Raw genomic sequence first — 25841 nt, forward strand, 5'->3', positions numbered from 1 at the left:
TTGACAATTACAGTAAATGAGTTCTACAGTGACAAATTATATTTTCCACCCTATAATGATCAGCAAGAAACAGAAAAAAGAGCTGACAAAGTGAAAAGGATGGATGAATTGAATGTTAGGGACATGTTCATCCCTAAAGCACTCGGAATCACTGCTAAAGGGGCAGACGTAAAGTCCCGTAAATTCAAGTAACAAAATCTAAATAAAAGATGACAAAACCAAATCAGACAAGAGTAGTAGTAAGAACATAGACCAATCTAAAACCTAAAAATTAAGATTTAAAGCATAATGACAAGGGTCATCAGATAGGAGCGAAAGACTAAAACTAAATATAATCACAGATAAATCATCTGAACTATGCTTATGATCATCATATGACCCTTCCAACATATTAATAACACAAACTCAATAAAAGGAAAATAATAAGTTAAGACAGTAACAGATTACAAACATGCAAATAAAAAAGAAAACTATAGTAAAGGGGCCTCAGAAGGAAGGCAGTAGTGATTTCGTAATCATGAATATCATCCATTACTATTCACTAAATCATTCATCATTGGCAATAAAAACAGAGAATTTAGGATTCATAAACTAACATTTCACTGCAACATCACCACCTAAACTAAGATGAACAAAAACACAATCACTCAATAAAGAAAAATATCTATAGAAAAAACGTTGATAGTTGGCCTCATAGAGAAGATTAGTTTGATCCACACAGAGTAGTTCAGACATATGCTTGTCTATTATTTATAATTTAATCATAGGCCAATCAAAGAGTACAAATCTTGCTACTAACCACAATAGCAGCAAATATGGAAGAAGAACTGAAAAAAAATAAAACAAAGACAGAAACATTAATCAAATAAAATTCAATGGGGAAAAAAAATGGACAAAGAAGGGACTCAGAATATGGGTGGTGATATAGCAGGATGGTCGGCAAGGCCAATGAGGCCAATTACGACGAACGAGACCTTATCACAGAATCATCACAGTCCAATTCGATCTGATTTCGACACACACTACAACAATCAAATGTAACACACAGAGATGAAAAACTAAAAACTGGAATCTTATGAATTGAGAGTGTAAAAGAAACCCTAGCCTCTTGAGGAACATAGAGTGAAGGGGCGTAGAGAGTGTTTATAAAGGGGGGAAGGAGATTTGCTGGCTAGGGTTTTGGGTGAGTAGATGTCTCTAGAATGTGCGGATGATGCGTTCTCCTTAACGTGTGCCGCCAAATAATAACCTAAACATTTTCTCAAAGATGTCAAAATAAATGAAAAATTAATTTATTTTTTCATTTATTAAATAATGTCAATTAGTGTATATATATATATAGTATATTATAGTGAAATAATTTAACCACAAGAGTTTTAATTATATATAATGATATATTCAAAATATTTATAATTTGACTTTATTTAAAAAATATGAACAGTTACTTATGATTTAATTTTTTAAATTAATAACTTTTTATTATAACTTAAAAGTATTATAAAGGATAAAATAGAAAATGTACATCAAACGTACAATATTTTATATATGGTTATTAGTTATTATATATATATATATATATATATATAACGAATTCACGTTAAAATAAGAGGTTTGGTTATATAAAATTAAATATTAAAAACACTAAAAATCTAATCTATTTCAAAATTATTAGATTTATATAGTAAATAAATAATAATAATTTGTATATACAAATGGAGAAAATTATTTACATGTTATTACAGAAAAATAATTTTAACACAAATGTTTAGAGAATCGTTTATATATTATTATAGGTGTAGAGATATAATTTAAAAAGAAAAACTTAATTAGTTACTGAGAGATATAATTAAAAATGTTGTGGCACATCTTATTTGTATATGGCCACCAGGTAGAGACTGGATGATAATTTAAATTAAAACGTTAAGCATTTAATAAAATAAAATATTAAGAAATAACTGGGCACAAATATTTATATATATATATATATATATATATATATTATAATTTTTTGTTTATATTTTTTTTTTCAATTTTATCATTTAAATATTTTTTTAAAATTAAAATAATTACTTTATCAATTTTTTTAAGTAATAGTTTCTTTTAACAAAATTATATTTTTATTTGACTCTTTTTAAAATTAAATTTTAATTATAAAAATATTTACAAAACAAATAAAATTTATTTACATAAAAATTATTTATATTTAATTTTATAATTATAATAATTATAAAAATAACAATAATAATAATTTTATTATTTTTTATTTTCATAAAAAAATGTTGAGATCGGGAGGATGAGGTCAAGAAGTCAATATTGAGAATTAAGATGTAAAGATTAAGGTTGAAATGTCACGATTAAGATGATAAAGGTCGAGAAGGTTGAGATTGAAAGGTCAAGACCGAAAGGATGAAGTTAAAAGGGTCGAGATTAAGAGATCAAGGCCAACAGATCAAGATTGATAAGTCAAGGCCAATAGGTCAAGAGCGAAAGATCGAGGTTGAGAAGTCGAGGCTGAGAGTTTGAAACTAACAAGTCGAGGTCGATAGGTTGAAGCTGAGAGGATGAGGTCGATAGGTTGAAGTTGAAAAGTCGGGACTAACAAGTTGAGGGTGACAAGTCGAGGTCAACAGGCCAACAGGTCGAGACTGAGAGGTCGGGACTAACAGATTGAGACCATGAAGATGAGACCAATATCTCAAGATTGAGAAGTCGAGATTAAGAAGTTGAGGCTGATAGGTTAAGTCCAAGAGGATGAGGTTGAAAAGGTTGAGGCTAAAAGGTCGAGACCAGGAGGATGAGGTCGAGATGTCGAGATTGATAAGTCAAGTTTTAGCCAAAAAGGTTGAGGTCGAGAAGTCGATATGTTGCGAGTTGACTTTTTCCGTCATGTTTGTTATGGTTAACATGGGAATAAAAAAAGTACTTGCTCAACTCCATGGTGAGCGTCAAAATGTTTTTATAATATCGGTCGGCCACTTTTAACTCCTTTATGTCTTGGTCTTTGAGTTACTTTTGTCTTTGATTAGTTTGATGTGAAGAATGTTTTGATCGTCTTAATCCACTAAAAATGTACACAGAACTTCTATTTATACTATTTGTAATGGATTTTTACTTATCATTGGCCTAATTATGACTCAATCGTGTTTTAATGCTATTATTTAGTGTTTTGGTTAAATTGGTCTGAGGGTAGGTCTTCCTTATTTGCTCTATTCTCTTTTGATCCTTCAATCCTCTCCGAGTTGTCGACCTACAGAAGACACTCCGACGTCAGATATGTTTCATAAAGAGATTTATATTTTATTATAATAGATCAAGTCGTCTTTACCTTATCATTCACCTTGCATTTTATAGGCTTTGCAATTGTCCAGCCCATTGAATGTCCATTAATGCAGTATAAATATACACTGCCAATCATTCATAAATGTAATATATATGCATATGATACGATAATTACTCACATTAATTATCCATTAATGCCCTTAAGTGTGCCTACCAGGCCGACTGACACTTTCGTCCAGATGGCCGATCTACTGTCCTCACGTCTTTGATCGATCGTCTTTGTTCAGTCTCTTGTCGACGGATCCTATATAGTACATTTAGCTTATTTGTGTTAAGCTACTTTTAGATTGGTTAATTATGCTAGATGTCTACCGATCGATCATCTTTTATGTCAACGATCAATGTGATCGATCTACCTGTAACAACACATTCTCTTACATAAACATTATATCACTACCTTTTTTTTACCACTATCTTCCCCTAAATGTTTAAAACTAAGAGAGAAAAACATCTTTGTTGTAGTCATGAGTGTGCATTCTCGTCACTCCATTGAGATTATTTATTTCTTAATACTCCTAGTTTGATAACTATATTTATAATCAAAACTTAAACACTTAAACACGTCACACACGATAAATCCATAAATTTTAGGTCATTCTAAAGATGAACTCTTATGATACTAAAAATTATAACATCCTAAAATAAAGAAATTTCCTATCTTTTGATATCATACATTAAGGTATGAGGGTAAACCTTTAAATATATCTATATGAGAAAACAACATACATAAACATACAAGTTAGCATGATCATAGTCTTTGCAAAAAAAACTTTTTCCACAATAGAAATTTGTATAATGTCCTTAATACTCTCAATACATAGCAAGAGCATGAAATACACTAAAACTTGATGGTATATACATCAACAAATAGCGTAATTTGTAAAAAAACACATAGATAATACTTTGATCCACAATATACATTATCCATTTTCACATAGAATAACACATAATATATAAAAATCATCAAAGGGCCTGTCTAAACTTAATTATTTGGTTACAGACATTAGTATCGAATCGTAGGAGGTTTTGAACTTATGGTGACCTCTACTATTTTGCAGAGTCATTGTCAATGAATTTCACCCTACCACACACAGAGTTAATCTCATTCACATCTTGGGTTAAGGTAAAACCCTTGACCAGGACCTCATACTACTCTCACTACATAATCAATTATACTCTACACAAGTCTATTAGAGTATCAAGATAACATCTAACCTTGGATTCCCACAATAATGCATACACTAAAAAAACACAATTTCACAAGGATATTCCTCATTGGAATTCCATCTAATACATCAAGTCCTAAGATAACTTTTCAATCATGAATCCATCTAATACATCAAGTCCTAAGATAACTTTTCAATCATGAATCCATCTAATATTTTCATCAAATTATTCCATACAATTTAGCTTGTCATACAAAAACATACAACAACATTGTTCCTCAATCATTCATCATTCACAACACAAGCAACATACATTATTGATATTTCATATCATACATTTAAGATAAAATGTACATGCACGTATATGTGCGTGTTTGTTCCATTGGATTTGAAGATATTTATGAGAGAATAAATGTTGGATCGATAGAGATTTAAATCCTTGCACAAAACACATTATATTAAACTATCAATGACATTTGGAGTGCTTTGTGTGAGATGAGAATCAATTCTAGGATGACCTAATCGATTTCATGGGATGAGAACTGATTCCATGAATGGAGGAAACCAATTTTAGAATATGGAAATCAATTATTTACATTAACAATGTATGGTGTAAGGTTAAATATGACATACATGATGTGTTTTGCAAGTGAGAACCGATTCCATATACATATAAATAATTATGGATTGAGGTAAAATTAATTCCATATATATAATTATGAGTTGAAATAACTTATTATAATGTTTGTTGGGTTCATATATATATATATATATATATATATATATCAATAAATATATATATCAATAAATATAAATAATAATAATAGTAATAATAAACAATCGATTTTCAAATCCATTTTCACGTAATATCACGCCTTATAACTTATAATCTAAATTTGATCACTTGATAAAATTAGATTTGCGTAAAAATAAAAATATATATTAGGTAAGTCACACATCCACATCATATTTTAATATCAAAGAAAAAAAAATTACATCAAGCAAAAGAAAATTCTAACATATTTCCATTCTACCACTTTTTGCATTGAGAAAATGAAGATTTTTCGTTCCATGGAACCTGGTAAATAAATTTGGACATTTTTTTTAATTGTGAGGTAAGAAGTTCTGTAGTCTTTGTTGGTCAAACAATAGAAAGAGTAATAAGCGGTTGACTAATTCTTTGTTTTTGTTCCATGCATTGTGAATGTGAAATGAATGTTTAAACCAAAACATAGCATTGTGTGAAAGCATGTTTGGACTGATCCATTTGACAACCATCTTTTGCCAAAACCGCCATGGTTGAATTTCCCAGTGACAGAGAGATTAACTAATGCCAATTACTTACATCAACCACAATGATTAAAATTAGTTTGGATTTTAGTGGGAAGATTCCTCCTAATCTTCACTAATTCATCCTAATTACATTATTTCCTAATTATTTTCAATCGTGGTTGCACAAAGTTCGACGCATAAGTTTATAAAACAAAAAGTATTGAAAATGAATTTTATATTGGTAATCTTTTTTGCCTAAGAACATCTTTAAGTAAGAGCGTATTTATCAATCGAGTAAAGCATCTACGGAAATGAGATTTCAATAATTTAAAGATAATATTAATTTGCTTAATTTAATATTGCTTATGGTAGGATTTTTGTTTTTATTTTTTTATCGTAGGAACAGGAAGCGCAGACATGTAGGTTAACCCAGCCTACCATTTGACATTTCCAACTTAGAAATATTCAATGCATATATTTTTTCCAAACACAAGTTTTTATGAAATTGATTTTTAACCATTATAAAGTTTTTTTTTTTCATAATACACACTTGAACAAATATTTTTCCAAATAAGCAGTTATTTACCAAATAGTAGATAACAATATTCTTTTATTAATTTGTAAAAACAACTCATAGTACATTTAGACTTGCATCAATTCTCGGAAAATTTCTACAAATTCATTAACAGGTAGTAACAGCTTTCACTTGCCCCATTTTTACGAGGGTTATGTGTTCTCAAGGTGGAACCAGATAGACTGCTACAATTATAAACTGTGGAATGAAATAAAATTGCAGTTTGAATGACATAAAAGAGAGCTTTTTTTTTTTTCTTTTGCAGACATTTTTTTGTAATTTTGTTGGAGAGAGAGAGAGGAGCAGATGGAGACAAGAGATAGGTGAAAATAAAGGTGGTGTAAGGATACGTGTATGTTTTGAAGTAGTGTCACCCCATCAATAATAAGATCCCTCAAATCAGCAATGCATCATTGTTGGAACCAGGGCTGGATTAAGTTGGAACTGGGCCTTCTTCATTCTTCTCTTCTGGTGCCACAGGCTCAGCCATAGGTAACAGATTGTTACACTACAAAAACCTTGTAACAAAGAAGAACAACCGAGAAGAATCATCATCACTCAATTAAGGATGTTGGAAGGCAAAGCTTTGGTGAAAGAAACAGACATGTCACCCAAGATGCAGATCCATGCCATGGCCGCTGCTTCTCACGCCCTTGATCTCTACGATGTTTCTGATTGCATTTCTGTTGCTGCCCATATCAAGAAGGTGCCTCTCTTTCATCTTTCTTTCTGTTTCTCATATTTTCTCTTCTCCAATCATTTTATATCTCAAGACTAGTTTTTGTTCTGTGGGGTGTTGTGTTATTTTGTATTGATTATTTGTTTGTGCGTTTGATTTTCAGGAATTTGATAGTGTGTATGGGAATGGGTGGCAATGCGTGGTGGGATCGAATTTTGGGTGCTATTTCACCCATTCATCGGGGACTTTCATCTATTTTGCTCTGGAGACTCTTAATTTTCTTATCTTTAAGGGGACATCTTCTTGATTTATGCTATGTACAATCTGAGATAGAATCCTGGGTTTGGTTATGAGAGAAGGAATAGGTTTTTGATTCTTCATCTGGTTATGGTTGCATGCAGTAGCAGAATATTTGAGATGCGAGAGCATGGAACAAACTATGTATGGATGACTCATGACATGTCTCCATCATCTGGCCTCTCAAATCGACCATTTCGATCACTCTGGATTCTCCTATGTAAATGCATGTATCGCTCCAACTATGATTAAAATGCTGTCTCTGCTTTATGTAAAACAAACAGAAATAAAACTGTCTCAGCTTTATTATTTGTGGGAGAGTGCTTATGTTTTGAACGAGTGTCCGTATATTTAGCAAATAAGAATATAAAGAGAAATGAAAAGTTTGTGAAAGGAAAAAGGTACTAAAATTAGACAATAATTTTTCCGAATTATTTGAGTAAATATTTAATTAAGCTAATAAATTGATCACAAGGTCCTCAATTAATCCACTTATAAGCAGGCTCTCTATTTTATTGACAACCAGTTGAGCCTCGTCTGCACAAAAGCCTGTTCTCCAACCAGTTTCCCACATTCCATTTATCTCTCGCTTGCACTTCATGTCTTTCTCCATCATTGCAAAGGTGTCATTGTACGCAAAATCTTCCTCTCTACAATCATAATCTTCTCTGTAAAATTTCAGATTCTCAATGCCATCACAGATTTCTTCCACCAACTTGCATAAGGAGATGCGTAATCTTGAGTTTCCCCCACATGCCAGCAAGAGAGAACGAACGACTTCGGAGTCTTGAAGACTCTTACGTTCTGTCAGTTCGTAAGCGCAATCCAAGTAAAGCCTCATGTTTGTCATGCTGTAAATGGTTTCATCCTTTTCTAGGGTGTTGTGACGATCCTCATCAAGATTGAAGAGCTTCTTTGCATGTCCTATGAATGATGGACTCGTTAGAAGAAAATGTTTCAGCTCTGTCCCTTCTCTGTCACCGTCGATGCTATAAGCATTGATATCATCATTTTTATGTTCAGATTTGAGCAGCGTAATGACCTCATCGCCTGAAGAACTCTTCCTCATCTTGCATTTTTCTGTGGTGTCAAAACGAGACAAATAAGTTACACAAAGACACACAATGAAAATGCATGTTATGTGATGAAGTTCTTGATTTATTCATAGGTGTAAGCTTAGGATAACATAATACAAAGCAATGACTGAATTAAGTTGTGATAGTAGAACTATTATTTCCGACATAACTTTATAGGTTAGAAATATTGATCATCCAATAAAATATAGATTAAGGAATGCTCTTTTTTGGACACTGTTAGGTTACTTTATGCCAATAACCTAATCAAGACTCTCTTCTCACCACAACTCTCGAATAAAGAATGGAAAAGTATGTATATATGTATTAATGATGAATGAGTGAATCAGAATACAAGAATCACCCCAAGGAAGCCTAACCTTCCTCCTCTGGAAAATATCCAGTCTGAACAAATTCTCCGATCCCCCTCTCCCCCTACTTAGTTTATTATTTATACCTTCTCTCTCTTCTAACAACTATAACATATTACTCTCCTTACACGTGTCTCACACGTGTCTAACTCATTCTCTTTTATTCCTAACATTACTCCCCCCCTCAAAATCAACCTTGTCCTCAAGGTTGAAGTTAGGGAACTGTTATTTGCCGTAATGCTCCTCTTCCCTTCCCAGGTGATGCCCTCCAATTCAAGTCTGGAGGCTTGGGTGGTGGCAAATCCTCCTCCAATATCTTCCATTCTTCCTGGATTCTATCAACTTCCAACATTCTGCTCCTCGAATCCTCCACCGATGTCTTCCATTCTTCCTGCTCAATCTCCATGCTCAACTGCCACCAATCTACTTTCATTTTTCCCAGGGATGCCAAACAGGTAGCTCCTAAATTCACATCCAAACCTCCCGACTCAAAGAAATAAAGTTTGTCTCTGATTTCTAATCCCTTCATCTCAACAATATATTCATTTCCAGTGCTCAATATGTCCATTTTGCTAACAGACTCACGTAGTCCACTCATCATCGCCCCCCAAACAGTATCCCAATCAGTCACCACATATGTAACATGATCTGGAACTGAATCCTGCCCAAAAAAATTTCGGAGAACCTTAATTGCATGTTTGAGATGACCCGAAGAGCTCCATCTTTGACCATCTGTGGCTACTTTACCAACTTCTAATGCAATAAGGGCAGGAACCCCAACTGCGTTCCTAACATTACAAAACATAAAGTAGTGACCTCTAGTGTTTCTCCTCGCATTTGTTGCTTCCCAGTAGTCCCCAGCATAATCCCAAACTTCACTAGGAAATTCCAGAACCACTGTATTTAGAGTTCCATAACTAAAACGCTTCCCCGAAAAACATTTCCATTGTGGCAAAGGTGGGTACCACTGTATAGTTCCAGCCTTCAAACTGCCCAGTAAAACAGTAACAAGAACAGTATCACCAAAGAAATCGTTGTTATTTGCTGTAGAAACTTTGATTTTATAATTTTGACCAGGCTCCTTGATATCATTTGACACATTTGTTACAATGTGGTTCAAGGGAATTGTGATTCTTTCTCCCAGATACTCAACAACGAAACTGTGACCCCTTATAATCATACCATGATCTCCTCCAAAACTCCTATACACTTCATCGTGATTCCAATCGGAAAGAGAAACATTATTAAGTGAAGCAGCACAATCATGCTCCAAGTGAGTGTAGTGCCAATCCCTAACCCTCCTCTCCTGAGAGCTCAAAATATCCTCATCAAGCTTTCTTTCCACCGAACTGTCCCTTTCGGAATTAAATGGTCTATTTGCCGAATTGTTTTGTTTGGTTTCTTTGTCATTGCGAAAGCAATCACTGTTCATCATTGTCGACCCAAGATCGAACGGATCACCAATCAACGAATAAGTATCTGATCTTCGCTCAATAGCCCCCACAGCCTCAACACCATTTATAATGCCAGCTCCAAGATCGACAGAAACAGAAAATGAGTGATCTGGTTTTCCCGATGCTTGTGGCACCGAATTTCCCAACTCCTGGAAGTCCTTGTTGACGCTTCCCTCCTGTAGCTCCGCTGCCAGCTCCTCACAAACGGTGTCTCGATTCAGTTCGCCGAACCTCCGCGTCAGCGCTTCCGTGAATATCTTCCAATTTGGATGTCGGGTTTTCTTCTGCCAGAAACGAATCCAATAGTAGCTCGCGCCTCTCTCCATACAGGTATATACCAACTTCATCTTCTTCCTCTCCGTCAAGTTCTGTAGATCGAAAAATTTCTCTGCCTTCGCGATCCAGCCCATGGGGTCCACTCCTTCGAATGTTGGGAGTTCAATGCGTTTCATCCCGCTACGTTGCACGTCTCCTCTGTCCTCTTCCGCTTCGTCCTCCGACTTCTCTGGTGGTCGCCGTTTGCGTTCAGCGTTGACGGAATCGCGACTCCCTTCGGAGCTCCGACGCTGGTTCCTTCTTCTCCCACGGTCGCGATTAATGTTTCGTCTTCCACGGTCGCGACTCTCATTTCGAGCCCTTCCTCTCATCTCTGCTCGCATCTCCATAAGCATTGCTTCCATGGAATCGAATCTTCCTTCCCACCTTTCCTCCAGTGCATTCATCTTGTTCTCCATCGCGCAACTCCTCCGATTTGGATCCGGCAGGTCGGACCAAATTGTTAGGTTACTTTATGCCAATAACCTAATCAAGACTCTCTTCTCACCACAACTCTCGAATAAAGAATGGAAAAGTATGTATATATGTATTAATGATGAATGAGTGAATCAGAATACAAGAATCACCCCAAGGAAGCCTAACCTTCCTCCTCTGGAAAATATCCAGTCTGAACAAATTCTCCGATCCCCCTCTCCCCCTACTTAGTTTATTATTTATACCTTCTCTCTCTTCTAACAACTATAACATATTACTCTCCTTACACGTGTCTCACACGTGTCTAACTCATTCTCTTTTATTCCTAACAGACACAATTTCTTCCGTAAGCAAGGAAACTTCCAATAATTATTTTGATAGAGACGGACCAAGACAACTAGAAAGAGGCAAAAAAAAAGTCCCTGCAGAAATCTACCAAGAATTCAAGGTGAGTTAAAAGTTAAAAAATTAGTAAGCTGGTGTCTACCCTTGAAAAACCCAACAAGATCCATGGTTAGATCCATGGTAGCAGTACAACTTTTGGTTTTTATCATAAATTAGAAAATATAGTAACTTGTTTCTGTATTGTTCAAGAAATTAAGAAGGCAAGGCATTCTACTTCCATATATCTGATAAGCATAAACACACATACGATGCATCCATAAAAAATGCATTTTTAGTTTCATTTCAATTCTGCCAGCAGGAATAGCTTGAAAAACTTACCTCCAATCTTATTTATGAAGGCATCTGCTTCACGCACCATCAGGAGCTCATCTTCTAGTCTAGTTGAGATTCTAATCTCGGGGTAATTTTTCTTCTTTTCTATCTGCCTGGTTTGTGCAACCTATGCATAAGAATTGTAAATTCAGACTCATTGGAAATCTCACTTCATTATCTGGTTAATATATATGCACAGAATAAAAGGCAAACTTACAGTTAGATTAGCCAGTTCTGGCTCAGCAACAGGGCTTTGTTTTTTCATTTGATTCTTTCTACCTGTTATGGAATCTACCACGGAATTAACTTTTTTATTCTCAACTTTAACGTCCTTGGAATTCGTAGTTTTTTTAGTGGAGATGTTGTTTGAACCTCTACTCTTTAGGCAAGAAATCTCATTCTTGTCGATTCTGGATCCACTTTTCAGCTTCCTCAATTTTGTGGAGGGGATTTCTCGTTTGTACTGATGTTCTGCCACAATTGTTGGTTGTGAGATATCCTTTTCTGTCTGTTTTCTGCTAATCGGCCGTACCTTCCATTTTCTATCAATTGTCTCATTTACATGTGATGTGTGACCAATGTGACAATACAGTTTTACCTTACCCGCATATTCTTCAACAGGATTGTTTCCTTTTGCATCCACTTTAGTAACCTCTTTGAGAAATTTTGGTCCTCCCTCTTTCTTAAGCCGTTTCCTAATACCTTTTTCCATTTCTTTTCCCATGTTGGTGGAACTGGAACCTTTTCTATGTTTGATAGTTTTGGAAGAGAGTATTTCTCTTCTCAGTTTTCTCAACTCCTTTGGAAGAACTGGAATATAGGCACTTTTTTCTGATTGTTGGTAAATTGTACATTGAGGTTCCGTAGATGAAATGTGAGATAAATCAACAAACTGCTTGGAACTGGTGTCATTGAAATGATGATGCACATGAGGCTTAGAATCTTTGACAAAATTCTCCTTAAAAATACCTTTGAAATGCGTAGTCTCAAGAGTTTCCCTCACGACTTTTAGTTCTGGATTAACCTTCTCAGCCGTAGAATCATTGTTTCTGACCTTTGACTTATCTATCTCACCACCCAATAGTTTTTGCTTTGCAGCTGGAAATGATTTTGAGGGGCCTTCTTCTAAACCCATCAGCTTGAAAACTAGGCTAGGTCCTTTTTCAATCCTTGAAGCTATTACTGATGAAGAAGGATCAGAAAGACTGTCATTCTTGACCCCAAAACATTGGCTTGTGCTTATATGAAAAGTTTCTGAACCTGAATTAAATCCGTCAGAGGTCTTTGGAAACATATTTTGCCTAACCAAACTCTCCTTAATCACCTTCTTTAGTTCCTCTTTGCAGTTACTTGAAGAACCACCAGCAGAAAGCTGTGATCTTTGAAACCCCTTTGTATTACTTTGTTCTCCTAATGGATTAGCCTGCCTTATACCAATCTTGTTTCCATCAATTCTGTCTCTTTCTGGTTTCTCAGTCTGTTTTCTCCCAAAAGGAGCTGTATGTTGTGCGACCTCCTCTTGCAACTTGCGAAGCATGCTCAGAGAATCTTGCAGACCAAGAGCCCCTTTTAAAATACCTTTTGCTATATCTTCGGACTTTCCTTCACATATAATATCTCTAGACCATGAATCTAGCATATTGGTCAAGCTATGATCCTCTTCGGAGACCTTTGTGAGCTGCAAAGATGATGGACCAACGAGATTTCCATCGCATTCTTTGGCGACCTTCTTCTCCTCCTTGTATCTCTTGTTGATCAAGGATGTTTCCATTATATCACTTGTCTTCTGCATTTTTGTCTTGTCCTTCCCTTTGTGAGAACGAGTTCTGTATTTCCTGATTGTCCCACATCCTACAACTCCTTTTGGATCATCACATTTCAGAAATGATCTATACATGGCTTAATCCTTGTTTTCTGTCACACAAATTTCATCAACAGACTGAATTTGTTTATATTCTAAAACAGTCAACAATTCTAATAATTTTTTACAGAATATATACTTACATGGTCTAGTCCCCTTGATTTTCACTGTTTTATAGCGGACATATCATACTTGTTTGTCACTTTGTCCCACTGAAACATATCCAATTAAGCATTCAAATAGCCACTTAAATAATCAGTCCCCAATGTCATCCAACATGAATACACATCAAAGAAACATCAGCAAAGGAAAAGAAAAGAAAAACATGTCTGTATCGTAACATTTAAGATTGAACTGTAGACTAAGCTATTGCACACACACACACACACACACATATATATATATATATCCTACTTTATTCTCGTAGTAACCATTTGTGGACAGAGAGAGTTGATCAGTGAGTTAATCACCACTGAACTCATAAGGGATATAGTACATAAATTTTATTAAAGAACAATAATTGAAGGGCGAAAGAAAATGGTATCGCCCGATGAAGATTTCTCAGAGAAAACACAAGCTCTATTTTTCTTGATTTCCTTAAAATATTCTTGTTTCCCAAAAACACAACATAAAGCTCAAAAGCGCAAAAAGGGAGTCACGGTTTCATGCATACGTACCCTTTTCTTGACATCAATCCCAAACGATGTCGTGCAAAGCAGAGATGTCAGAATCAGCAGAACATACAAGATCGCATAACGAAGACGAGGAAGAAAGTGATGAAAACATCAAAAGATGTGTTGGTATGCGAATGAGGAACCAGTCCTATAGTAGAGACTCATAGGGGTAACACACGTGTATGATGGATGGATACATATTTAACAAAACGAAAGTGTTTGCATTACTTTCCAAAACACAGTTATGAGCTGAATAGGTGGAGTACAGTTGCTTACTCGCTTTATTTATTGGGATCAATTAAAGATTATGAATGCAATAAATGAGAGATAATGGTTTTGGTCGTAGACATGTTGCAGAGTACAAGGAAACATAAATGTGTCAGTTACACACTGAATGGAAAGTGGAAACAGGCACTGCACTCTAGTTGGTGAAGCCACAAAATTCAGTTCAAAACATTAGTACTGATTCCCTTTTTCTTTTCTATGCAAGACTTCTGCAATGAATGATCATAAAAGGATGTGTTTACTTTTCATGTGGGCTGTGGAGATTCAACACTCCCATCATATTTCCTCACTTAATTGTGATTCATTTGGCTAATCAATGATTTGATATACGTAAAGATTGTTGCTTTCTCGCTCGCATGACGAAAGGGTTGAGCCGAGTCAACTTTAATTAGTGTAAAAAACTTCCATTGTCGCGGCATTTCAAAGAAAAACAAGTGGGAAAGAGATCGAAACGAACATAAAAATGAATGGAAATAAGAATGTTTGATTTACGGATCTGCTAGGCACTGATGAAAAGAAGAACAAACGGACAGAGGAAAAAATAATAATGAAAAGCTTAACTTGCCTTTATTCAAAATGAAATAATTGATTTATATTTAGTGAAGTTTAATTTTTATCATGAAAAATCATTAATGAAATTTAAGACGTTAGTATAATATGAGATGTTGAAATTTATAATAATGATACAATCAATTGTTTACACCCTTTTACGTTTTCTTTTGACAAAACTAAGTTAATTGAATATTAAATTTAAATAATTAGTCGTGTATTTCAACATAATAATGTTTAACTTTTTTTAGAAAACGGAAACAGTTACATCAGGTTGAGTAGCTTAGTTTACTTAATAGAGTCTACTATATATATATATATATATATATATATATATATATATATATATATATATATATATATATATATATATATATATATATATATATATATATATATATATATATATATATATATAGTATTGTATTTTTCAATTAAGAATTGCGTTGAGTTGAGTTCGTTTCTTTTTAAATTTCAGTTATTTAATAAAATATTACTTTTTATCAGTCACTTTTTTAAATTTCAAAATAACATAATTTTGTTCTAGTGATATTCTTAATTCAAATAATTTGAAGTGAGAAAATTAATTTTTATAACATCGAAAAAGTAATTATTCATAGTAATATATTAAAACAAAAAAACTGAAACATATAAAATAAAATAAAAACTGAAACATATAGTCATAGTAATTATACTAAACAAGATTAAACGTTTTTCTTGGTTTACATAAAAAAAAGTCTTAAACAACTATCACGAAAACAAATAATTAATTACTATTGTAAATACAGAACAAAAGCAATACTTCTTCAGCAATTAATAAAAAATGTATATATATTAAATTGTATAAAAACATATTATTAAAATATTATTTATTTTTTTATTTTTATTTTATGAAATTTAAAATCAAACATACAAATTTTTGCTCTATTTTTTGTAATTACGTACCCTTTCAAATTTTTCTTATCTTGTCAAACTTACATTGAAAAAATATAAAAAATGAAAATAGATAAAATAATAGAGTAAAACTAACTAACAAATCACATTTTCATGATTTCCTGGTTTTCCTTTCTCCCAAGCATTATTATCTATTTATTTTTCTCATATTTATTTTTTCTCCGTACTATTTTCACTCTACCAATAAAATTTCTAGATATAAATAAGAATTGTTCTTTTGAACCAATCCTTGTGGGGCATTTCCATTTTCTTTTTTATATCTGTTCAACTCTACCGCTTAATCATCAAATTTTTCGGTATTCAATTGGTTTGAATTTCAGGGACTTAATCCCACCTATATTTATCACTGAAAAAAAATCAATGATATATATATAATTTTAAATAAGTTAATTATTATAATTTTTTTCCATAAACAAAAAGTTATGTTGCTTTAGAATTTTAATAAAAAGAAAAGGAACAAATTACTCTTAAAAGACAGTGTATTGTGTAGAATAAGATGAAGTAGGCTATAGTTGATGTTCCAATTTGACTGTGGAAGTCCTATGTTTAAGTATCACTTTAATATGTATTAATAATTGATACTTTAATATGTATTAATGAATTATTTAAACAAACTCAATAAATATAAATAAAATTGTTATTAGTCAATTAACAGGTAAAATTTTTGTTTTTTAAGACGGTTTTGAGAATAAGTGATTAAAGATAATTTTTATAGATTTCATTTTTTATTTAGAATAGTGAAATTAAAATTAAAATCATTCCCACAAAAAGAGTAATGAGTAATTATCAGAGGGAGTGGTTGGGTAGATCGACTATGTCCTTGTTCTTTCTATGTTGGGTTCTGAATTTGTTGACGTTGTATCATGTCTTTATACAAGTGTGTACGGATACAGTGCAAGAATTATACACATGTTGAATTTTGATAGTATTTTGATTGAGTATATTAAATTGATATACTATATTAGTGAGGCTAGAGAGGAAACACTGAATACACAAAAAAAAAATAGGTAAATAACTTGTACATTTTGAGTCAAACACTTGCGGAATGTTCACTCTCTCACTTAAACAAGTAAAATTATGATGATATATTACACTCACTCTCATCTAAGATCATAGCTAAAATCCTTTATTTTCAGCTCCTTTCATTTTGGTCGCACTTGGGACCAGTTTTTAGGTAGTTGCCCTCAGCATTTTCATTTCGGAAATTGAGTTAGATCAGCATTTATACACTGTCAGATGCTCTAACTCTAAATCTTGATTTAAGAAAACCTTTATCTTACGAAAAAAAGATAAACTTTCACTGTGCTTGAAATACAAATATTTTCTTGTATTGGTAAAACATTATAAACTATGTGAAGAGTGAAGATTTGCACATGAATAGGTTCTTGGTTTTTCACTGGACTCGTTTTGAACGCCTGAAGAGCCATAAGATGTCACTACCATGCAGTGATCTTCTGTGGCGTCCAACCTTCTGTGTACTCTGCATATACAAAAACATGCACAGATAAAAAAAAAAGAATTAGGACTATAGTAAACTTTTACATTACACAAGTATAAAGGTAAAATAGTCGTAAAAATGTAAATTTTTTTGTATAGTACAGAGGACACACTTACTTGGAAATGGAATCTAGGATTTGGAACTTTCGATAAGAAGGACAAACCATCCTTAATTGGTGCCACTATTGTTTAAAGCAGAAAAATGTTTAAGAACAAAATGTTAGAGATGAAACCCCAAAATTAGAGATAACGATATTTAATACTGTTCTACATAGTACCTACCCATGGCCAAATTATTGTGGCTGTTAAGTGTGCCTGTGGTTGGCTTCAAATTCTGATAAACTGGAGGCTTATGGGTGTACATAAAGAGTGGCAAATCCTCGTATGTCTCTGATAAATGTTTATCATCTAACTTCAAAGGAGCTTCACTTTCGGAATCTCTTCATTTGATTGATGAAAAAGTCACATATTAGCTAACATATATTTCAGTTTCAAGTTAACTATGAATGGAGAAGTATTAATTACCTTGTTACTTTCTTACTGCTTGATCTCTCAACAAGGGAAGGTGCTGCAGATCATAAAAATCAATACCATAAATGAAAAGAATTTGTGATGGTACAACGATGTGATTGATTTGGAGTGAAGGGAATATTTGTTTTACATGGTGATAAATAACGCGAATGAAATCTCAACGAATTCTCATTGCATTGCATTTTTGAGAGGGCCAATTTGCGAGCATATTGTTGACACGAGAGAAGTCTCTATCAAGAAACAAATACAAACTTGGTTAGATAATTTTAAATAAGGGATGAATTTGTGTGAAGTAATACTAACTTGTTGAAGGCATTGGATTCGTAACTCGGCTTCAGAAAATGCATTAGTGTGAGAAATAAGGCCATCGAGATTGGAAGATACGTTTCCAAGATGATCAATGACAGTGACCATGCTCTTGCAGATGTACTCTTTTGTGTCGTCCACCACACTGCAACATTTTCCAATACCAATTCGTCACGCGTCAACATATGCACCAACCAAACAAACTATATTTAATATGAATGAGAAAACACAAGCAACATAGCAGGAACTACTAAACTGGTTTTAATACGTAACCTCTTAAAACAGCAACTAAATCATCCCAACCAACCACAATTATTAGTAGTGAGAATTGTAATTCATTTCCATTTATATTTATACACACAGTATTTCAGTCTCGTACAATTTGAGATTTTGAGTACGTCACTCACTCCACATCTAGACACATCCTAAGTTTTTTCAAAGGTCTCGTACAAGTTTCTGTTTCTTCACTTTCAAGCTTATATACTCTTTCAAACACATCTGAATCTATTTAGGCACAAAAACAACTACGAAAGCTAGATTTTTCAGACAATCAAACTGGCAAAATGAAAGCTAACTCTAGGCTTAGAGCATGGTGAGTTTAGAGCACTCACTCATTATTCTCTTCACTCTTAGAGAAAGCTGTTTCACAGTATTCAGCTGCTTTGTGTAGTTGAGACCTTAGTTCCCTCAGCTCCTGCAATGCAAACGCCATATGCATGAACAAAAGATTGAACTTAAAAGTATAACTAACATATAAAGTATTGTAGAGTCTAGATGTGAACCTGAAGAGACTTGTCAAAGCGCATGGTTTCTTCTACCTCAGCATCAGCTATAGACCTGACATTCAACTCCATCATATTGCTACAAGCTTAATGCTTGTAAACTTAGGATCTAATATAATGCTCACTTTTCTGAATGAGGCTCAGCAAGTAATTATAAGAGGATTTATGTAATCTGGCTTTTGGAGGCTTGTGATGTGATGAAGCAAACAAGGCTCCTAAAAAACAGATTCTGCAGCCCATGACCAGCCAGCACACACATTATAGAGCATGATGACAAATAAACAGTTTCAGTCCCGTGATATTCTGTTTTTTACCATGATGGGCATCTAATTAATTAAAACCTCAAAGTAATGACTCACAGTATAGTGCAATAACAGGCCCTACTGGGATGTCATTTCTTTAAATATTGTCAATCATGCAACAAACAGTGGCTTATAATTACTCAGTGAGATTGTCATCTTGAGTTTTCTGATAAGAACAAGTCACTCACTTACGTATATGATATATGTCGTTGCTAATAATATTTATATTTATATTTTGAAAGGCACGTGACTTGTTGGAGGGCTTATTTGGCTGGAGGCTTAAACAGCTTAGCACATGTGGTGTTTCATTTGACATGTATGTATACGTAGGATGTATATCATGTGAACTTTTAATTAAAATAATCATAATTGCTTACGCATAGTTAAAGCCTTTCACCTCACATTCTTTTAGAACAAAATGGAACCTGTTAGATACACAATCTTATTTTATTCGATCAACCTTGTGAGATTTAGAATGATCCCCTCTAAGGAAGCCTTAATTGGGTGAGTTATTATTACAAAACAACGTCAAAAATGGAAGATTTGGGTGAAGATGAGGAAGAGGGAAACAAAATAACCAACCATGATACAGACACATACGAAGTACCGGGTAGCAAGATGGAAAAGGTGGTTTGGTAAAGCACGGATATTTGAACATCAACGTCACACAGTCACAAAAGTACTGAAGATACAAATTTAGTAACCAACTTGATTACCTGTGACTTTTACTTGTATCTTCAGTATGGTATGCAACATGCAGATGCCTTCTGCTGTTCAAATTTGATTTAATTATGATTCGTTAACATGACAAAGAACTGTTTAATTGAAATTTACTGTTCTGTCCATTAACTATCAACTGTGGATAGTATCTTGTCCTATGTGATGACGGTTAAATAATCACGAAATAGTATCTTGTCCCATGTGTGAGCAACAATTCAACGTTTTGAATGCAGAAGTTAATTCTAGATAATAATTTAGAACTACATATCATCCTTTGTATTTCTCCCGGCAATATAAAACTATATTGGAGCTTCACATCAAACCACTGTGATAATTTCTAGTGCATAGCTCAAGATAATCAACACGACAATGGCAACTCTATATCTGAAAATCAATGGTACAACCACCAATCGATTCTGCAGCTTCAATGTCAGACAATATAGAGTTATTATTATCCGAGGATACGGGTCCTAAAAAATTATCTCTAACACTTTTATACAATTCCTGAGACGTTTCCCTTTTTTCTTCGTGGTTGAAAAGATTCTGACGTTGTGATTCCTTTTCAGACGCATTTTTAGTAGTTGATCTTGCACGTTCTCCTTTATGCAAGTGTCTAGAGTCTAACGAAAGGGAAGAAAACGAGGAGGGGATTAGCATAACATTAAGTTGATTAAAAGGAAAAAGCTTTATAATTGGCAATAAATAACGATGGCAAACATTGGAGCTGTAACAGACATGTTTATCAGACTAAATGATGAGGACTAAAAGAGTTAGATCATTGTGCTTGAGCTACCCTTAGATTTTTAAAGTTACTAATAATTATGTTCGAAACACCGAACTCCCTGTGCCATGTATGACCTTGTAAATCCTTTTCTTTTTCTTTTGAGGTAATGAAATGAATTTTCTATTTTTTATTAGTACAATTCAAAAGCCTATGCTATTTAATTGAGTGGAGAAGTGACTCTACATGTCAAAAGAAAAGTGAATAACAAAAGGGACCTAGATAAGTATATATAGAAGATCATGAATGTTACATGAACCATTGCATAAAGAAAGAACAAATAAATTCAAATTAGTGTTTTCACCTTTGACCATATATTTAGCGAGTAACAAGTTCTTGCATTTCCAACCCTAACCTTTGACCATCTGAAATCCCAATGTTCATCGTCACAGAAAACAAGCTAGCTGAGTTTATATCAGTCCAGATGTACTTGGGTAGCATATGTAATGAAGAGTTAATACAAGAAGCATCAACGTATGGGTTTAAAACACCTGTCGGGAAGTATGAATTTCTACTATATACCATGTATTTTGGTAATGAATTTGTTGTCGCTACTACTGCTTAAAATTTTATTTTTGACAAATACTTTCTACTATCATAAAGAATACCTTAATTTCATTGAAACAAGAGTAATTAAGACAATAAGTTGTATAAGCAGCCATGTAAGTGCAAACCAGATAGAGTCCTTAGTGAGTGCGCCATCAATTACCTTTAAATGATGCGGAAGAATCTTTACAAACCATGTCTAGTTTAGCACGGGTAATGCACAACCATCTTCTTTCTGATTCATAATCAAGTTCTGTTTCAATTGGAATATGCCAGTGGCCTTCCTCTGATTCCTGTTACCACAATTGCCATGTTATGTTTCCTTCTTTCTTTCTTTCTTTCTTTCTTTTCTTCACATCTTTATTGTTTCAAATTTAGATGCAGACAAATATAACTTAATCTGTGTTCATGCTCTGCTGCTTTTCGAACAGGGTAAGAGCTTACCTGAATTACAACAGAACAAGGAGGGGGCATGTGAAACACTGGACTACCACCACCAGAAAAACTGAAGCGTACCTTAAATTTGGTAGACAGGGATTCCAATGTTACGAAGGGCTTAAATTGCACATAATCAAAGAAAGGGAATGTAAATTCAAGACAAAACCTTATTACCAATGATTTAAACCTTAAATTGCAGATGTATTTGTCTATATATGATTTAACCAATTACCATGACTAAAACATTATTTCATCAGATATATAAAATCAGTATGACAATAAAAACAAAGATCTAATAGAAAACACTTCTTTCCAAAGGGCATTACCTGATGCCTTTCTTTCCATTTGGGGAAAAAGTCATTTCCCAAAAGTTGAAATAGATGATCTCTCATCTCATCGTTGGTAACAAGTAAGCATTTAAATTTTATACTTGCATACAACCAGTACCTGAAACACAGGTCAGTAAATGCAGCACGACATGCCTAACCAGTAGAAACAAATAACAAAAATGTTAATAACATTTGTTCTTACCAGTCATCATTTGATCCAGAAGGTGTTGCATAGAGTGCATCAGCACTATTCCACTTATCAATTAATGCCCTGTTGACTGGTTCATCCATTTTGTCTCCCTTGATACGCTTATTATGCAAAATAATAAGTGGAAACTTCTTTGAAGGGAGCCTTTGGCGCATTTCGTTGGCAACAGCATTGATCTAAAGTTTTCATCTCAAAAGAAAATAATTAATAACCATAACAAGAACAACAAACAGGGAAGAAAAGATAAGAGTATTTTCCACACTCAGTAACTTGCCTTGTGTGGCATGAACCTACTTTGGCCAAAAAGGCCAACATTTGCAGCATCTACCACCGCTTCAAAAGGTCCATAGTAGTCAAGCCATTTCTGCAATGCACATTTTCATATATTCCAATTACAACATCATCAATCTATAACATTAATTAGATTAGATCAAATACAAATTATGATAGTTTCTTACCTGAAATTTCTGGAAGTTTGATCCTTTTTCTCTCATCATGGCCATAGATGCAACTGAATTGGCAAAATGTTCAGTTTCAATAGGATCGAGATCAATAGTGGTCAACTGCAGTCCACAGCAGTTACACACTCCATCCTTTCCAATGGTTGTATGAGCAACTTCCCATTTCCCCTTACCCAACCAACCCTGCCCATGCCAGCCTCCACCATTATTTTCTATTGCTTCCGTTATCAATCTCCTATCCCATTTTCTCTTCCCAACTCTTGAAGCCTGCTTGCTCTTAAACCAATCAACAATCAAAGACGCAGTGGCCTGAGATACTTTCCTCACACTACTTCTTAATTTGTGCAACACATAATAAACCCTGTCACTATTTCCAGCTCCTATGCTCACCCTCAAGAGAGCCTCCAACTCAGGCTCTTCAGGGTAAACACCATGCTCAAGCATGTGCTTTTCAACAGCAAATGCCTTATCTATCTCCCCATTATTGCAAAATGTTGATAAAGCAGGACCGTAAGACCTTAACTTAGGACTTATCCCCAAGTCATTCATCTGTCTCACCATCTCAAAAGCCATGTCACCATCACCCACGGACATGGCCATTCGAGCCACAGCCGTCAGCGCAGCCTCATTCATTTGAACCTTACCCACACACATATTCTCATACACCTCAAACCCTCTCTGCAGTGCATATCTTTTGTCTTCCTCACTCACCAGAAAAACCCCATCTTTCCGAGTGGAATTCAAACCAGAATTTAATTCAGCATTGCAATCCAACTCCAAAGATGAGTCATTTGTGTCCATTGGTCCACTCAACCCCTCATTCAGAAGTCCGTCGGAGGAAACAAGTGCGTTGAGAGTTCTAGCACCACTTCCACTTTTAGCCGGTCGAACAACACCGACAGCCGCAGAAGAACACAGATACAACAACACAGTGTAATGGTGCTGCCCCAGTTTGACACCCTCTGAGATTGCAGAGTCATATAAGGACAACGCCTCCATAACATCACCTCTTTTAGAACACATGTCCAAAGCATTCTTCAACTTCACTTGCGGGCTATCCCTATCCAGTTTTCTCTTCCTCATCTTCTTTTCCACTTTCTCGGTAACCGTGCAACTGCTGCCACTGATGGTAGCTTTTGCTTCCAAAGACCCCCTGCAGTCTCTGAAAGCGAAAGGAGCTGTCTTGGCAAACCATGAAGCGGTTTCAGGTAGAGAATTGAGATAAGAGTATCGAGTTGCAGTTTGTTTTCTTTTGATGGAAATGAAAGTGACGATGTTGTTTGAAGGGCGAGGTTGATAGAGACGACAAAGGTTAGGCTTAGAGTACGATAAAGTGAGAGATTGTCGAAATTGCAGAGTGTTGAAGTAAAGGGCAAAGGGAGCCATCACCTACCTCACCACCATCTGTCACTTCGTCTGTGCTCTCTCCGATAACTCTTCACCCTCACTCCAAGATATTATATGTTTTTTCTTTCATATACAAATCTGCTCAAATAAGATTTTTACTTCATTAGATTACGTCTTTTTATATATATATATATATATATATATATATATATATTCAAACTTTATCTTAATACATCAAGAAATTCTAATATTCACTTTTATATTTAAAATATAAATAAATAAATAATTTAGTTATATAAAAGTAAGAATGTTATAAAAATAGTCAATATCACATGTTACATCGAGTGTAAGATTATAGAGAAAATGTTGTCAGTTTTTTTAACTAAAGTATTCAATTTTAAGTGTATGATCATGTTTAGAAAAAAAGTTTGGAGTGAAGATACAATAAATACATTAAGCATAACTCTAAAGAATTAAAACTCTTTTACTAGTAAAAACATACATTTTGATGAAACAACTACAATTAACCTAAAATTACATGTGAAAATAAAGTTGAATTTTATGGTATTTATAAAAAGGTGGAATTTTAAAGTAAAACTCTTCCACAACAACTAAAAGAGATACAAGACAAATCACAACATGGTTTGAGTATATATTAACTAAAGATAGGCCAAAAAGAGGCTTTTGCACCAAACTAGTCAAATTTGCCTAGTATATTACGAAAATGGGCAATTTATGACTAAATTGGAAGTCGTGAGGGGCCAGAACGACTTCAAATGAAGAAGTCGTGCCCTCCCTGCACGACTTCACACTGTTCATTTGACCAGTTGTGAAGTCGTGCACCCCAAAAACGACTTCAGGGTCTTGTAATCGATTACAAGATCCTGTAATCGATTATAGAGTGTTGAAGTCGTGCCCCCCCTTCACGACTTCAACTTAGTAGGCAAAAATGTTCCTGGTAATCGATTACTACACTTCTGTAATCGATTACCAGAGTGTTAAGTGTGCAAGAAGCACCCAGGTAAGCGATTACAAGCTTGTTGTAATCGATTACCAGAGTGTTTTGGTCATCATAGAGGAAATTGTCCATTTCGTCATTAGTTATTTATTAATCTTACCCTTTTGTAATCCAATCGATTATTAATATATTATTATTAATATTTCTTATTAATATTTCATATCAATTTTCTTTTCTGTTTTCATTAATCTATCAAATGACAAAAGTTCTTTTATCAACGAAGTTTAAACATAAAAATCGTCATTATCCAAATTTTGATATATTATTTAAAATTTTAATATATTTTAATTTTTAAATTTTAAAAATAAATAAATGTAATAATTTTAATTCATTACGTTATTGTTTTTATCAAACACATTTCATATTAATATAAATTATCTACACCATTTAACATATTCTTCCTTTAATGTCAACTAAAAAACATGCTTAAGACATTAAATTTTTTTAACATAATTGAATTATAAAAATCAAATTTTAAAATTTAAAACCAAAATACATCAAAATAGCTATAGATTGTAATATAAATAGCTATAGAATTCAATTCGAATATTGATAGTTTT

General features: G+C 33.9%; 4 protein-coding genes and 4 non-coding genes across 12 annotated transcripts; 1 reads left to right on the plus strand and 7 right to left on the minus strand.

Annotated features, from left to right (window-relative positions):
* Positions 1-38: 38 nt before the first annotated feature.
* LOC124838401 (small nucleolar RNA snoR99) lies at positions 39-142 on the minus strand. The gene has a single exon (XR_007028839.1). It is a non-coding gene; the product is annotated as a small nucleolar RNA snoR99 (small nucleolar RNA).
* Positions 143-293: 151 nt separating this feature from the next.
* On the minus strand, positions 294-383 carry LOC124838404 (small nucleolar RNA snR60/Z15/Z230/Z193/J17). Its single transcript, XR_007028842.1, has one exon. It is a non-coding gene; the product is annotated as a small nucleolar RNA snR60/Z15/Z230/Z193/J17 (small nucleolar RNA).
* Positions 384-482: 99 nt separating this feature from the next.
* On the minus strand, positions 483-562 carry LOC124838400 (small nucleolar RNA U83). The gene has a single exon (XR_007028838.1). It is a non-coding gene; the product is annotated as a small nucleolar RNA U83 (small nucleolar RNA).
* Positions 563-901: 339 nt separating this feature from the next.
* Positions 902-998, minus strand: LOC124838405 (small nucleolar RNA Z43). The gene has a single exon (XR_007028843.1). It is a non-coding gene; the product is annotated as a small nucleolar RNA Z43 (small nucleolar RNA).
* Positions 999-6599: 5601 nt separating this feature from the next.
* Positions 6600-7638, plus strand: LOC124838391 (dynein light chain 1, cytoplasmic-like). The gene is made up of 2 exons (XM_047313986.2): positions 6600-7057; positions 7194-7638. The coding sequence occupies exons 1-2, from the start codon at positions 6920-6922 to the stop codon at positions 7335-7337; spliced, it is 282 nt and encodes a 93-aa protein (XP_047169942.1). The 5' UTR covers positions 6600-6919; the 3' UTR covers positions 7338-7638.
* A 119-nt stretch (positions 7639-7757) lies between these two features.
* Positions 7758-14791, minus strand: LOC124838393 (uncharacterized). 2 transcript variants are annotated; one of them, XM_088103092.1, is made up of 5 exons: positions 14231-14791; positions 13697-13765; positions 11910-13606; positions 11699-11819; positions 7758-8407 (listed from the first exon to the last, which is right to left on the minus strand). In XM_088103092.1, exons 3-5 carry the CDS (start codon positions 13587-13589, stop codon positions 7779-7781), a joined length of 2430 nt encoding a protein of 809 aa, XP_087959218.1. In that variant the 5' UTR covers positions 13590-13606; positions 13697-13765; positions 14231-14791; the 3' UTR covers positions 7758-7778. The 2 variants fall into 2 exon arrangements, with proteins under 2 accessions (XP_087959218.1, XP_087959217.1); XM_088103091.1 differs by having other exon boundaries at positions 11910-14791.
* A 2213-nt stretch (positions 14792-17004) lies between these two features.
* On the minus strand, positions 17005-20242 carry LOC124838388 (putative protein ABIL5). The gene is made up of 8 exons (XM_047313982.2): positions 19132-20242; positions 18961-19043; positions 18347-18494; positions 18174-18273; positions 18038-18080; positions 17795-17952; positions 17630-17694; positions 17005-17495 (listed from the first exon to the last, which is right to left on the minus strand). The coding sequence occupies exons 1-8, from the start codon at positions 19204-19206 to the stop codon at positions 17409-17411; spliced, it is 759 nt and encodes a 252-aa protein (XP_047169938.1). The 5' UTR covers positions 19207-20242; the 3' UTR covers positions 17005-17408.
* A 266-nt stretch (positions 20243-20508) lies between these two features.
* Positions 20509-24399, minus strand: LOC124838386 (proteinaceous RNase P 1, chloroplastic/mitochondrial-like). Of its 4 annotated transcripts, XM_088103093.1 has the most exons (8): positions 22914-24395; positions 22730-22819; positions 22450-22631; positions 22245-22365; positions 21925-21996; positions 21644-21773; positions 21239-21299; positions 20537-20773 (listed from the first exon to the last, which is right to left on the minus strand). In XM_088103093.1, the coding sequence occupies exons 1-7, from the start codon at positions 24300-24302 to the stop codon at positions 21253-21255; spliced, it is 2031 nt and encodes a 676-aa protein (XP_087959219.1). In that variant the 5' UTR covers positions 24303-24395; the 3' UTR covers positions 20537-20773; positions 21239-21252. The 4 variants fall into 4 exon arrangements, with proteins under 4 accessions (XP_047169936.1, XP_087959219.1, XP_087959221.1 ...); XM_047313980.2 differs by lacking the exon at positions 21239-21299 and having other exon boundaries at positions 20509-20773; positions 22914-24392; XM_088103095.1 differs by lacking the exons at positions 20537-20773; positions 21239-21299 and having other exon boundaries at positions 21925-21985; positions 22914-24398.
* Positions 24400-25841: the final 1442 nt, after the last annotated feature.

This window comes from Vigna umbellata, chromosome 1 (genome assembly GCF_029865625.1).
Source record: "Vigna umbellata cultivar VRB3 chromosome 1, Vumbellata_1.0, whole genome shotgun sequence".
Lineage (NCBI taxonomy): Eukaryota > Viridiplantae > Streptophyta > Magnoliopsida > Fabales > Fabaceae > Vigna > Vigna umbellata.

Bases quoted from the DNA above. Each gene is read 5' to 3' on its own strand.
- LOC124838391 (XM_047313986.2), top strand. From the start codon at position 6,920: ATGTTGGAAGGCAAAGCTTTGGTGAAAGAAACAGACATGTCACCCAAG. The intron at 7,058-7,193 runs GTGCCTCTCTTT...TTTGATTTTCAG, and splicing joins TTGCTGCCCATATCAAGAAG to GAATTTGATAGTGTGTATGG.
- LOC124838393 (XM_088103092.1), bottom strand. From the start codon at position 13,589: ATGTATAGATCATTTCTGAAATGTGATGATCCAAAAGGAGTTGTAGGA. The intron at 11,820-11,909 runs GTAAGTTTGCCT...TCTTATGCATAG, and splicing joins CAGAACTGGCTAATCTAACT to GTTGCACAAACCAGGCAGAT. The intron at 8,408-11,698 runs GTAAGTTTTTCA...TTGACACCACAG, and splicing joins CTTCATAAATAAGATTGGAG to AAAAATGCAAGATGAGGAAG.
- LOC124838388 (XM_047313982.2), bottom strand. From the start codon at position 19,206: ATGATGGAGTTGAATGTCAGGTCTATAGCTGATGCTGAGGTAGAAGAA. The intron at 17,953-18,037 runs GTAATTAATACT...AATCAAATGAAG, and splicing joins AGCAGTAAGAAAGTAACAAG to AGATTCCGAAAGTGAAGCTC. The intron at 17,496-17,629 runs GTAAGTGTGTCC...TTGTATATGCAG, and splicing joins ATCCTAGATTCCATTTCCAA to AGTACACAGAAGGTTGGACG.
- LOC124838386 (XM_047313980.2), bottom strand. From the start codon at position 24,302: ATGGCTCCCTTTGCCCTTTACTTCAACACTCTGCAATTTCGACAATCT. The intron at 22,632-22,729 runs GCAAGTTACTGA...TGAAAACTTTAG, and splicing joins GTAGGTTCATGCCACACAAG to ATCAATGCTGTTGCCAACGA. The intron at 21,774-21,924 runs GTAAGCTCTTAC...TTGTGGTAACAG, and splicing joins CTTGTTCTGTTGTAATTCAG to GAATCAGAGGAAGGCCACTG.